The 14,938-nt window shown below is 44.8% G+C and overlaps 1 protein-coding gene across 1 annotated transcript in view; it reads left to right on the plus strand.

Moving 5' to 3' along the window:
* Positions 1-2,242: 2,242 nt before the first annotated feature.
* Positions 2,243-14,938, plus strand: part of map1b (microtubule-associated protein 1B) — a 38,557-nt gene continuing 25,861 nt past the window's right edge. Inside the window, exons 1-2 of the mRNA XM_062554733.1 lie at positions 2,243-2,514; positions 8,923-9,024. Of these exons, the coding sequence (XP_062410717.1) occupies positions 2,328-2,514; positions 8,923-9,024 (289 nt within the window). The 5' untranslated portion in view covers positions 2,243-2,327. The remainder of the gene's footprint in view (positions 2,515-8,922; positions 9,025-14,938) is intronic.

Below are 14,938 nucleotides of genomic sequence, written 5' to 3' on the forward strand. Positions count from 1 at the left end.
TTTTTTATTTTTTTTTTACACTTTTGATGCCTAATGTCACGTACAGTAGGTAGAAATGCACTACTATACTGGTTACAAGCTGACTAGACCCACCGCATAAAACATGTAGGCCTTATTTGATCTTATTTGGAATCATAACGTTCAAAAGTGTTGAAGTTGTCGTATAGCTGTCATATGGGTATTTCCAATTTATTACTTTTTATTATTTATTTTTTTTTTATTAATTTTTTCTTTTGCACAAAGGTCTAAACAAAAGTCATCTTTATACAAATTGCAGTGCGAACTGTAAAGTACAAACTTTGAAACGTATTCAGTCTTTTGCAATCACTCAATGTTATGATGTGCACTGTATTCGTGTGTTGTTTCTGGTGATGTGGCCAGCGTATTCCTGTGTTGTGTTATGATGAAGCCAGCGTATTCATGTGCTGTGGTGTCTGGTGATGTGGCCCGTGTATTCATGTGTTGTGTTATGATGTAGCCAGTGTATTCCCGTGCTGTGTTGTGTGTGATGTAGCTCATAGTTGCACATTCACAAATCCTCTCATTTACAGTGACATGGTCGCCATGGGAGCGTCTCTAAGCATCTTTGCCGTGCGTGCTGCTGCCAGATGACTTTGATCCACTCTCTCTCCCTCTCTTCTCTAGAGGCAACGCTGCCAAAAACAACATGCCCCGTTTCAAGCTGACTCAGTCATGGATCCCCTCTTGTGCTGGTAGATCCAATCAGGGGCCAGATGTGGGCCACACTCGGGCCAAATCAGGGCCAAATCAGAGCCAAATCAGGGCCAGATTAGGGCCAGATTAGGCTGCTGTCCAGTTGCTAACGCAGCAGACTTGAATTCCACCGGCTCCTGACAACCCTGCAGTTGCTCACTGCCAACGATTACATCATCAAAGCGAGACAGAGCATAGCTCACCTCCAGCCCTCCCGCTGCTGCTGCCACTACAACAGTGAATAATTTAATAATGAAATCAACAGGGTTCTATTTCCATCACACTCAATTATAACCACACTCGTTCTTTCAGGCGTTGACACACATTCTGTGCAGTGCAGCCTCTGTCTTGACTACTTTGTGTTGCTTTTGATGTCAGCATCTCTTTAAAACATCCTTCGTATTTTACCACTAAAAAGGCAGAGAATGACAATTGGTTGGGAAAACCCAACAAGAAGAAACGAGAAACAAATAGCAGAGAGTTTGGCACACAGTCAGTGATATGCTTGATAAATACAGACAGAAAGACAGATATTACATACATAGTATACACATATAGATACTGTAGATAGAAAGATAGATAGCCAGATAGATAGATAGATTTGTTATCTAACACTGCATCCTTTTCAATTCATTAACTCTAGATTTTTATTTAATCACATCCTTTTCATTCATACTGCATTATCTGAAATTCTGTTACAGTAAGGTGAGAGCCTCGTTGATGCATTTCATAATACACTTTACACCCCAGAGGTCTGTGTGCGTGTGTGTGTGTGTGTGTGTGTGTGTGTGTGTGTGTGTGTGTGTGTGTGTGTGTGTGTGTGTGTGTGTGTCTGTCTGTCTGTCTGTCTGTCTGTCTGTCTGTCTGTCTGTCTGTCTGTCTGTGTGTGTGTGTGTGTGTGTGTGTGTGTGTGTGTGGAGAGAGAGAGAGATGTTTTATTTACCAGTTCAATTGCTCTGCAGGGGGCCATTTGGTCATTGGTAATTGTGGATGGAAACACCAATATGACTTTCTCCTGTCATTGCTGTTTACATTTGGAGGTAAAACTGCTTTGCCTACCTCTTTAGAGTGCCAGAGATCATGCTGCTTTTAGTTGGGTGGATTATTCACATCTGATTTGATGCAGTCTCATAACATTGAGTAATCAGTAGTGTTCAGATTTCAAAACACAAACACACAATGTCATTTAAAATGCCACTCATGTTGTGTTTTACAATATATTATTCTCATCTTATGACACAATGCCACTGAGTTTTTTGCTCTTTTGGCCCAGTAGGATTTGAAGACACAGCATGCGATTGGTGTTTACGAGCTTTATCATTTACATGTTGAGGGCTTTCCGGAGATGTGGTTTGCTAAACGTGACATCAATCCAGCGCGAGGACGAACGAACGCGCGCACACCGCCTTTCCCTGAGTGTCGCTGAACTCGGTGACACGCGGTGTCTGGCGGTATAAAAGCGCGAGCCACTCCTTCTGAAGCTCCTACTGTACGTTTAGTGGCATCCGTTCTCCAGCCGTACCGTACCGTACAGGCAGGCGGAGAGTGTGTGAGTGTGTGTGTGTGCTGTGCGCGTGAGTGAGAGAAAGGGAGAGTGCGTGCGCCTCGAGAGGATGGCGACGCTCGTGGAATCCGCAGATATTACCGAGCCCTTATGCGGCAGCACCTTGAACATGTCTTCCCCAACCCCATCGAACCTCTCGTATCGCTTTGATGACAGCAGATTTTATCTGCTGGCGGTGGTCGGGGAGATCATCAGCGAGGACCATTTGCGGTGTGCCATTGCGGACATTGAGAAAGGTAAGAGTGCGCAGGTCGTAAGGTAGCCTAAATAGCTGCTTTTGTTTGGGCTTAAGGATGCCAAGCACACGGCTGGGTGGAGATCATTCTGATAGCAGTTCCCTGTGGATTTACAACTAGCCTTATAGTAGCCTACTTGTAGATCTCTGACGATTTGGTGTTGCATCTCTTCACCGCAATGTTTATGTTTTCATCATGCCTCGGCTTCAGTTTGCGTGTCAGCAACATGTTTTAGAAGTGTTGGTTTCTCTGGCCATGCCACAGGGGACTCTCACTTTGGATTGGATGTATGCCGGCCACTGGCTCATTGTTTTCTAGCGCGAGGTGATGGAGAGAGCAACACAGCCCCTCCCTGTTTGATAACTCTCAATCTGCGGGTAATCCAGCACAAATCAACCCAATGGCCATCAGCCATACTCGGTACCCCTTCCTGCTGCACTGGCCAGCCGTTCGTGAGAGACGCACCTCGGCTCGTAAATCAGATTGATTACCGATGCAGTTGTGTAGTTGCTGGCCACTCCCCTGCCTGATTGAGTTTTTGTTTTAGCCGTAGAGAATGATTCAGCATCTTAATTACTCGTGCGTCAGTAAGACGAAGCATCTTTGACTCTGCGTCAGTATACGGGGGCAACACCTTTGCTTTGACTTGCTTTTGTTTTGGTTCACCTGTCCTTTGTCTCACGCATCGGCTTTTCTCATCACTGAAACGGCGACTTAGCTAATGCCGCACTTCTTTAACAAGCTCGTTTTGTCCATTCAGTATGTAATCACTTTATATTCATCTCAAAGTGCGACTGTGATTGTGTGTACTTTCCTCATAATGATAAGGCAAATAAGAACTTGTTTTGTAAGGTGACGCTACCAAAGCTTTTCCAGTGACTAGTTGGACTAGTTGTGGGTCATGACGTAGCCATAATACCAAACACATTAAAATCCGGAAAGCTGATAACACGACAGGCATTATGCTCTTTTTGCTCAGCATCTCTGGGTATCTCGCGTCTCTCTCATCCTTACCGGCTAGTGGGCGTGGCCGCGGCCGCACTGCGGTCTCTACGGAAAGTCAGATGGGCCTGATCTGCTTGAAAGGCAATTCAGTGGACAGCAATCGTCACCTCTTGCTCAGACAAGTTAAATGGGAAGCGTGGTGCATTTACTCTCGTAACTCTGTTGTGTTACAGTCTGAATGCTTGTTTGAAGAAACAACATTTATTTCAGCATGATGTTTTTATACTGTAGGCCCGATTCACGAGGACGGTAAAAGCTGGGCGAGACAATGGTCTATTGATGTGCCTCTGTGTTCTATGATTTTGGTGTCTTGGTGAAGACACCAAAATATCAGTTTTGTTTTGATTCATCTCTTTTTATAGGCATGTACAGTAGAATGTGGAATCACAAGACCTTTGTGTGGCACATGCAAAATAGGACTATGACATTGTAAGCCTTTATTCACATACATCTTTCTACATAATATAGATTATGTAGGCTACACATTCATTCACATTCATCATGTGTCAAACAATCAAGTCAAGTCACATCATTTTATTTGTATAGCACATTTAGAAATAGCAGAGATGACCCAGAGTGCTTCACAGCAGATGATTAGACTACAAAATAAGTATTTTAAAAAGTTAATAATAAAAATCAATAGGTGGAGAGCAAGGGAAGGGAAGGAAAGGAAAGGAATGTTACAAATACCAAAACAGTTGGATGAAATCCAAATATATGAAATAAAAATAAGAATAAGTTATCAGAATCAGAATTAAACTCACAGACCGATGAATGTCTTGTACCCATGGCCTGCTGGGGTTTTCATCGCACTTCAAAGTTTGCTACTTCATAAGAGGGAGTTAAGGATGTGTTTTATGTACTTACAATTCTGTTTTTAAATGTAGTAGCTCTGGCTATGTGTGCATAGTTTCTGATATGAGATTCTGTAATGTGACTTTGTCATGTCATGACTTTTCTAAATAAAAAGTTTATCACAAAAAAAAGAATGTAGCAGCTTGACCATTACACAAAGGCATGTGATGGAGAGAGCCCAAGTAAGGACCCGGGGAGGAAATGAGTGTTGTGCTTTATGAATGAGAGAACGGAGGACAGGAAACAGAGGAGCATAAAGTGACGCAGCATGACTGGTCCGCTTCAGAGACGAGCAGATCCAGCCAAGACACTCTGCTGTTAGATCATCATCATCATCACACACACACACACACATTTCTGGGGAAGTGCTCAGGAGGAACGTGCGTACACAGATTGTCTCTCCTGGATCCTGGAACAGCACTCGTCACCTCTGGTCTGTTCTGGGAAGCCATGTGTCTGGCTAGCGTCTGGTCACACCAGGCTAGCTGTACCAAATGTGTCCAATCATTCATTTGCCGTCATTATTTATCCATGGTTATGTTTATAGCTATTTGGCAGACACCTTTGTTCAAAGCGACATACATATACAAACAATAGAATAATTAATTCAACCGTGAATAGCAATATAAACAATATCAATTCAAGCAATAATGTAATGAAAATAAATAATGAATATAGAATAGCAAATAGCAACAAAGTCATTCAATCAATCATATGATAACGCTTATTCCATATTAATTAAATATCCTGAAACCGTTACTGGGAAATGTCAAGCACTGACATTTACATGGTGTTTGAGTTGCCCCATTCAATGCTATTGAGAAACGCTAATGTCAAGTCTTCACTGACCAGACTAGCATGTCTGGCCGTCTCTGCCTCCTCTCCAGCCCCCACCAGCTGTGTGCTGTGGCCCTGATGTGGACAGACTGTGACAGAGGCCGGAAAGAGAGCTACCTTTCAGGAAATACCACTGAGAGGACAAAACAGAAATCAATCAGTTGGTTGACCAGTGAGCGAGGGGGAGCAGGAGGAGGAAGAGAAGTGGGAGGAGGAGAAGGAGGAGGAGGAGGAGGAGAATGAGTGGAGGAGGAAGAGGAGGAGGAGGAGGAGTGGGTGGAGGGGGAGGAGTGGAAGAGGAGGAGGTGTGGAGGAGGAGAAGGAGGAGGAAGAGAAGTGGGAGGAGGATGAGGTTCTGGAGCTGTGAGTGAGCAGGAGTTGACCAGTGTGTGGACGAGAGTTGACCAGTGAGCAAGCGGAAGCAGGAGACGAGGAGTTGGAGGAGGAGGAGGAGGAGCTGGGCACTGCAGTGGCCCTTGGCCTCGTGCCACGCCTTGCTCAGGTGGCCAGCCGAGGAGTCACTGGACACCTCCCACACACCACACCTCCTTCAGCTGCCTCCTTAGTCACCTACAGACACCTGCTTCAGTATGATGGAGAAGCCCTGAATTGGGTGTAGTAGTTGAGTATAGCTCTGCGGTGCATGTAGTTGAGTATAGCTCTGCGGTGCATGTAGTTGAGTATAGTTGAGTATAGCCCCGTGGTGCGTGTAGTTGAGTATGCGGTGCGTGTAGTTGAGTATAGTCCTGCGGTGGATGTAGTTGAGTACTCCTGCGGTGGGTGTAGTTGAGTATAGTCCTGTAGTGTGTGTAGTTGAGTATAGTCCTGCGATGGGTGTAGTTGAGTATGCTGTGCAATGCATGTAGTTGAGTATAGTCCTGCGGTGGATGTAGTTGAGTATAGTCCTGCGGTGGGTATAGTTGAGTATAGTCCTGCGGTGGATGTAGTTGAGTATAGTCCTGCGGTGGGTGTAGTTGAGTATAGTCCTGCGGTGGGTATAGTTGAGTATAGTCCTGCGGTGGATGTAGTTGAGTATAGTCCTGCGGTGGGTGTAGTTGAGTATAGTCCTGCGGTGGCTGTAGTTGAGTATAGTCCTGCGGTGGGTATAGTTGAGTATAGTCCTGCGGTGGATGTAGTTGAGTATAGTCCTGCGGTGGGTGTAGTTGAGTATAGTCCTGCGGTGGCTGTAGTTGAGTATAGTCCTGCGGTGGGTGTAGTTGAGTATAGTCCTGCGGTGGATGTAGTTTAGTATAGTCCTGTGGTGGGTGTAGTTGAGTATAGTCCTGCGGTGGGTGTAGTTGAGTATAGTCCTGCGGTGGATGTAGTTGAGTATAGTCCTGCGGTGGGTGTAGTTGAGTATAGTCCTGCGGTGGGTGTAGTTGAGTATAGTCCTGCGGTGGGTGTAGTTGAGTATAGTCCTGCGGTGGGTGTAGTTGAGTATAGTCCTGCGGTGGGTGTAGTTGAGTATAGTCCTGCGGTGGGTGTAGTTGAGTATAGTGGAGGAGCCCTGCGTTGCGTAGCCAATTGTTGTTGCTAGTGTTGAGATTATGTCCTGTGTAATATGAACCTGAACTCAAAGGTGTCTAAATGACAAGATCCCCAACTCTGTGTTAGATTGTGTTGTTGTTGCAGAGGGTAGATGAGGAGAAATCCTGCGGAATATTAAAACTCATGACAAGCAGCCTGACTCCAATAAGCCACACACACACAAACACACCCAGACACACACACTGAAGCTTGCACTGCCTGAAGAAAAAGTGAAAAGTGCTTCCCTGTAATAAATGTAAAGCCCCAAACTCAACCCCATATAAACTCTTCTAGTAATGCAGGGGAGCACTGGAGTGGGTTCTCTCCTTTAAATCAACACTGGAGTGGAATATTGTAATGCTTATGAATAATAAGAGTTTTCACTTTCCCCTAAGGTAATGCAAGTTTTAGTGTGTGTGTGTGTGTGTGTGTGTGTGTGTACAGTATGTGTGTGGCTGTTTGTGTCTGTGAGTGTGTGTGTTTGTGTGTGTGTGTGTGTGTGTGTGTGTGTGTGTGTGTGTGTGTGTGTGTGTGTGACTGTTTGTGTGTGTGTGTGTGTGTGTGTGTGTGTGTGTGTGTGTGTGTGTATTCATATGCTCTAAGAGAAAAAGCCCAGTAGAAAGCCATTCCTTGCCATGATCATTTCCCCTCCGAGGGATTTCGACGTGTAGAAGTGCTTAGTGTGAGATTATTTCACAAGGCAGTATATTCCCTTGCACACCCTCCTATTGTGGAGATGGAGATTCCCTGGCTAGTTAATGAGAATCTTCTGTGATCGTGTCCTCAAACTCCCCTGCTTAACGTAACAGATTTCACATTTTCGTTTTAATCCAGCCTATTCCTGCTCTCTTTTTATGGCAAAATCTCTTTTGGTCCGGATATACAGAATTTGTGTGTGTGTGTGTGTGTGTGTGAGTGAGTGTGCAACTGTGTGTGTGTGTGTATGTATCTGAGCATGTTACTGTTTAAGTGTGTGTGTCTATGTGTGTGTGTGTGTGTGTGTGTGTGTGTGTGTGTGTGTGTGTGTGTGTGTGTGTGGTGTGCCGGGATGTCAGGACGTGTTTTTGTAAACCATTTCAGGGTTCAGCAGGCTTTATTTCTGACAGCAGGGGAGAGAGCTGTTCAGATGGATAAAGGAAGTCCATTGATCACTACTCAACTGAGAGCATCAGATCAGAGCAGCGTTCTCTGAACGTTTTATCGATATTTCCAAATATCGACCTAAGCTGAGTCAGAGTGCGGCTCGTTTGTTCAGTGATAGGTGATAGTGATGTGATTGTGTGTGTGTGTGTGTGTGTGTGTGTGTGTGTGTGTGAGAGAGAGAGAGAGAGAGAGAGAGAGAGAAGTCTATGTATTGTGTGTGTGTGAGAGCGAGAGAGAGAATCTCTGTGTGTGTGTGTGTGTGTGTGTGTGTGTGTGTGTGAGTGTGAAGAGCAGGAAGTTATTTTGGGAGATGTCCCTAGATGCACTCCATGAATGATCAGGCACAAAAACACAGGTCACAGTTCAGGACAAACCAGGGGCATTACATTCTATGCTCCCGAAATGTTTCTATTGTGTAAAAATTAAACCCTGTTCCCACGATGAAGAAGGGTGGGGGCGTTTTCCTGTCTGTTGTTTAATCATGCCGTGTGTCAAAATATTAGCTTATACAGTACAGTAATTTCCCGCATATAAGCCGCATTGTGTATAAGCTGCAGGACAGTGTTTTATGCAAGAGTATTAAAAGAAAATCAAAATCAATCAAAATCAATGTATAAGCCGCGGCTAATAGCCAAGAAATTACGGTATGTGTCTTTTCTTCAGAGGTGGAAAAGTCCAGCTTCAGAAAGTAAAAGTCCAATTATGTATTTGGTTCTACCTGTTCACTTACTGTAACACAGGTGATCTCATAAATTAGCTGCTCTACCTGGCTGAAGAGTTGTGCTAATTAGAATCAGCTGGTGTGAATGGTTGGCACAGGTATGTGGTAGGACTTTTACTTTCTAAAGCTTGAATGTTCCACCTCTGCTTTTCTTGCCATTTTGTAAATGATGCCCAGTCCAGTGTGCTTTAATGTCCATTATTATCTCTGGATGTCTCCTCGCTTGTTTCTCGATGGTCAATGGACCAGACACGACTTCTGCTCTTCTGTCAGAAGCGCCCTGTCACACACCACTGATTGTGAATCTTGCTCCTCCACAGGCATCCGGTCATGGGACACAAACCTGATGGACTGCAATCTGGACCAGGAGCTCAAGCTGTTTGTGTCGCGCCACTCCGCCCGCTTCTCTGCCGACGTGCGAGGTAAGACCGACAGACAAGAGGGTTCCCTCAGGTTTACGCAGAGACTGTTCTAGGTTCCCTCGGGTTTTGAGGAGACCTCAGAATAGGTTCTAGGTTCCCTTGATATGCAGAGACTTCAGAATAGGTTGAGTAGAGTCTCTTGGGTTAGGTGGAGAATTCAGAATCTATTTTAGGTTCCATTGGTTGATACAAAGACTTCGGAATCTTTATTTTCTTGTTGCCAGTCTTTTTCATGAAATGGATGGTTCTAGTGAACCGTAGAGCTCTCTGAACTCGGTGAGGGATCTGCTGTGCTCCTAGGATGGAAAAGGCTAAAAGAGCCCAGATTCATCAACATTATCCTCACAGCAGAGCTACATCTTTATTTACAGTTTTTTCCAATCGTTTACACACAATTTTGAAAACGGGGCTCTTTTTGTCTAAACACATCACACAATTAACCAAACACAACACCCAATCAGCAGAACATAACAGATTGTTAGCAAAATGAAATATTTCTGTCAAAACAATAAACACATTGATAAAACCTTATACTGTTCTCATATCACTAACACATTCTTTGAATGATTCCACACTGTCGCTATCTTATACACACCAACACAATAAATTCAAAACACATTTGTAAAAACCCTCTTCCAATATATGGATCTTATTCAGACATATTGTTTGAGAGCATTAGGATAATTTAGATGACAAAAATATTTTGATGAACCCTCATCAAGCAATGCACAAAACTGATGCTGCAGGCAATATTTCTTTCTTTCACTGTACCATATGTTCAGTTACAGTGACAAGTCAATCAACAGAAAATGGCAAAATTATAGTTCTTGCTACTGTAAAGTGTAGAGAAATAAAAATCTGTACACAAACAAAAAGTACTGCACTTACAGTCACTGAAGAAAAACTAAAGCAACAATACAAACAAGTAACAACAATGCATAATACTCTAATCATCTCTCTGTCTAGCTGGATCAGGCCATAAGAGTTCACCACATCACAGGCTATGGGTGCCTCTTATTTGGGCTTTTATACATCCTCCCTCGCTCCTCGGGCCTCGATCCTCACTGATCGACATAAAGAATGATGGGGCGAAAACAATGGGAGAGTCTTTTCAGTGTTAGTTATAGATCAGTGGGAACGCCCCTCGAGGATCGAGCATAACACACCTGAGTGCTGTGTTTTCAATTTTGCACATGTGTGCTTACACAACTGGTGGATGTGATTATTCAATTTGTTCATTAGTGTGGTCATTGGCAAGCCAGGGCTTTATAATGAGGAGGAAGTACCTAACAATCTTTATCTGTGTCTAAGGTGTGAAAATGTGTTTTACGTTTTGACATTCACTGTGTGTAATGTTTCGCAAAAAGTGTGAAGCTGAATTTGTGCTTACTGTTGTACTACTCTGCGCAGGCGTTTTGCTTCTTAAGTGTTATGTATTGTTAACTGTTTGTTAATCTTAATTTTAGTGTGTAAACGATTGGAAAAAACTGTATAAACTGATAGTCATTCTCGGTTTTCTGCCGTGATCGGTTTATGAAATATCTGTTTAGCACACCTAGGTTTTTTGCTAATATTCTGATTTCTTCGAGACATGTACACACCTTAAATGGATTATTCCAGTTACCCGATCATTGGCACTAATCGTTTTTTTAGTGTGCATGCAAACGTGCCTATTAAAGGACTTCCTGACTTCAGCATGAGTATCAGAGAGAGGTGGACCTTTGGTCCAGCACTGTGTCCACTGTCCTTGTGTGCCATTGGGTCTCTGACCTTTGGTCGTGTTGGTGTCAATATGACATTGGGTCGGTAATATGACACTGTTTAAGCCTCACATAGGGCCTGTTTTTATCTGATCAATGGGGATTAATTATGTTACAGTAACAAGAGTGTGTGTGTGTGTGAGAGAGAGAGAGTGAGTGAGATTATGAAATTGTGTGAGTGTAAGTGTGTGTGTGTGTGTGTGTGTGTGTGTGTGTGTGTGTGTGTGTGTGTGTGTGTGTGTGTGTGTGTGTGTGTGTGTGTGTGTGTGTGTGTTTGTGTGTGTGTGTGTGTGTGTGTGTCCAAGTACAGTGTTTGTGTGTGTGTGCCCTGTTATTGTATTATCTAAGGGTGTTGTGTCAGCAGTAATTCCTGTTCTGTCCTCCCAATCTCATCAAGTGCACAAGATGTGAGTTAATGATATAATGATGAAATAAGGTAATGAGATGGCAGCCACATGCTGGGGCCTGTTTGTTGTGATATACTGTACAGTACGAGTCTCCTGTCTCTGGCCCGGAAGAGATAAGTTGGTTCTGGTCCAGCTCGATCCAGAGGTGTGTTCCACTTCCTTGAGCGGAAGTGCACATTCATGCCGAACATGTCCTCTTTGAAAACTCCATTTCCATGGTAACTCCACTTCCAGTACTCCAAATGCCTGTGGAGATTGACCTCCTCAGATTGTTTGCAAGCGTTTTGTAAATGCTTGTAGCACTAAAACTAAAAACTGTTTGCAAGCGTCAGTGAACATACCCTTGCTTTATCTCATGGCACAGTGAGGTTGAAAACCTGTTGCACAGTTTTGATTGGACTCAAGGGGATGGGGAAAGGACTTTGATGGTCTCTCTTCGGACTTCGAAAGAGAAACACGCTTCATGTGTTTATAAAAGGCAAAGTATACACTATGGAAATTAAAGGAAAGAAGTGTGTGTGTGTGTGTGTGTGTGTGTGTGTGTGTGTGTGTGTGTGTGTGTGTGTGTGTGTGTGTGTGTGTGTGTGTGTGTGTGTGTTTGTGTGTGTGTGCGCTCATGTGTATGTGTATGTGTGGTTGAGGTCACCAGTGTGTGTGTGTGTGTGTGTGTGTGTGTGTGTGTGTGTGTGTGTGTGTGTGTGTGTGTGATTGAAGTCACCAGTGTGTGTGTGTGTGTGCGTGTGTGTGTGTGTGTGTGTGTGTGTGTGTGTGTGTGTGTGTGTGTGTGTGTGTGTGTGTGTGTGTGTGTGTGTGTGTGTTTGTGTGTGTGTGTGATTGAAGTCACCAGTGTGTGTGTGTGTGTGTGTGTGTGTGTGTGTGCGAAGGATCACCTGCAGTGCTTCTTGTCCTTAGGGATGCTCCATTGGTGCCCAGTCCAGTGTGCTTTAATGTCCATTATCTCTGGACACCTCTCTTGTCTCTTGATGGTTAATGGACCAGACACGACTTCTGCTCTTCCCTTTCAGAAACACCCCCTCATTCACCACTGATGTCTACATTTCCTATTGTTCTGCTTATTTATATACAGTACACAGCAACACTTAAGAGAAATCTTCACTCTACAGATCTTTAGTACGTCTTGCTGAGAGTATTGCGATATTGTGTTCGTATCGTTTCCTTGCCATTAAGTTTCTACCAAGTGAAGCCTTATGTTCTTCAATCAGGCAGTTGAGCTGTTCTGTGGCCTACGTGATGAAGTCTTCTCACAGTTTTACGTGTCTGGTGGCTGCTGGTCAAGTGAATGTTTGTCTGATGTTGATGTTCAATGTTACTAGTAATGTCGAGGAACGTATGAGTAATGCTTCTATGATGTTACAGGAATTATGATTAGGAAAATATGAATGATGATGTTCACTCATCAACTACTGTATAACGATAACAGCATGAAGAAAGATATCTTTGGGGATCACTTTCAGAGTGATTTTGAGAATGATAAAAAGTTTACATCCAATCAGAACCCATCACATTTTAGCCATCACATTCATTAACACAAGGAGAGACTTTGCTCATCATTGGTCAGAGTGGACGCTTTTATCGTTATGATTAGAGTTATCGTTATAGTTATCGTCCTTGGTGTGAATTCCCCTTTACAATGAGTAAGTGCTATGATAAATCCTTCCATCGTGTTACAGTGAGAATGATGTTAGTATGAATGTGTCCGTGCCGTGACTGCTCCTGTGCTCTCTGTGCTGTGAGTATGAATGTGTCCGTACTGCTCCTGTGCTCTCTGTGCTGTGAGTATGAATGTGTCCGTGCTGTGACTCTGTGCTGTTAGTATGAATGTGTCCGTGCTGAGACTGCTCCTGTACTCTCTGTGCTGTGAGTATGAATGTGTCCGTGCTGCTCCTGTGCTCTCTGTGCTGTGAGTATGAATGTGTCCGTGCTGTGACTCTGTGCTGTTAGTATGAATGTGTCCGTACTGCTCCTGTGCTCTCTGTGCTGTGAGTATGAATGTGTCCGTGCTGTGACTCTGTGCTGTGAGTATGAATGTGTCCATGCTGTGACTGCTCCTGTACTCTCTGTGCTGTTGGTATGAATGTGTCTCTGTGCTGTTAGTATGAATGTGTCCGTGCTGTGCTCTCTGTGCTGTGAGTATGAATGTGTCCGTGCTGTGCCTGCTCCTGTGCTCTCCGCACTGCTCCTCCTCTGGGTGTTGGTCCTGCTTTGTCTCCCTCCTGCAGGGAAGTCTGTGAACGCCCATCCTCCTCCCATCACTCTATCTCTCTCTCTCTCTTTCACTGTCAGTCTCTCCACCTCTCCTCCCCACAGGCTCACTTTGTTTCCTTTCTTTTCTGTTACAGCTCCACCCTTTCAGCATCTGTTCATTCATTTGTTTTTCCTTCATTTTTTTTATCCCGTTCTTTGTCTCCTCAGCTGTTCTTCTTTCTCCTGCCCCACCCTGTTGCTGCAGGGATCCATCCTCCCTGTCTTCTCTCTCTCCACCAGTCTTCTCTCCTGGTTTCTGTTCTCCTTCCTTTCAGCAGCCCCCCCCCCCCCCCCCCCCCCCCCCACACACACACACATCCCCACAATCCCCATGGTGATTAGGTTGCCGTGCAACCCTGCACAGAGGAGTGCTGTGGGTAATTAGCTGCTGCTCACTCCCAGCTGGGTTTGTCTGGGCCAGATCTTCTGAAGCTGGATGCAAGCGTACATACATGCACAAACACACACACACACACACACACACACACACACACAGATACACACACACACACACACACACACACATACACACACAAGCATGTGTCGTGCATGCACACGCACGCGCTAACACACACACACACACACTCACGCACACGCACACGCACACACACACGCTCACGCTCACGCACACGCCACACACACGCACACGCACACGCACACGCACACGCACACGCACACGCACACGCTCACGCACACGCCACACACACGCACACGCACACGCACACGCACACGCACACGCACACGCACACGCACACACACTCGCACACGCACACGCACACACTCACACACACACACACACACACACACACACACACACACACACACACACACACACACACACATACACACACACACACTCACAAACACATACAAAGACCCCAGTCTTAGATGAAGGATATCTTGTCTTCATCAGAGATTCTGATAATGTGCATCACTAACACATCCCTGTCTCCACACACACACACACACACACACACACACACACACACACACACACACACACACACACACACACACACACACACATACACACACATACACACACACTGGTATACACTGTAGGTATTCCCATGAGTATACCTATACGCACTCACATACTCACTCACACACACACACACACACATTATTTACCGAGCTCGCATTGCATTAGCATATTCATGCATCTCAGTAACAGTAATGGGCTCTTCTGTAGCCCAGGAGATGTCAGAGGAGAGAAGGGCAAGAGAGTAGAGAGGGGGAGGAGAGGAGAGAGGGATGAGTGCAAAGAGGAGGATGAAGGGAGAGAGGAGGAGGAGGAGAGGAGACAGGGGGTGACAGGAAGGAGAGCGATAATGAGGGGGAATCACTGACATGGAGAGGGTCAAAGATAGTATGAGAGAGACAGAATGCAACAGAGAAAGAGAGAGAGGGAGGAGAGGGTGAGAGAGAGAGAAAAAGAGAGAGGGAAAGAAAAAGAGAATGCAGAAAACAGGAGTGAGTGTG

Source organism: Sardina pilchardus, chromosome 14 (genome assembly GCF_963854185.1).
Source record: "Sardina pilchardus chromosome 14, fSarPil1.1, whole genome shotgun sequence".
Classification (NCBI taxonomy): Eukaryota; Metazoa; Chordata; class Actinopteri; order Clupeiformes; family Clupeidae; genus Sardina; species Sardina pilchardus.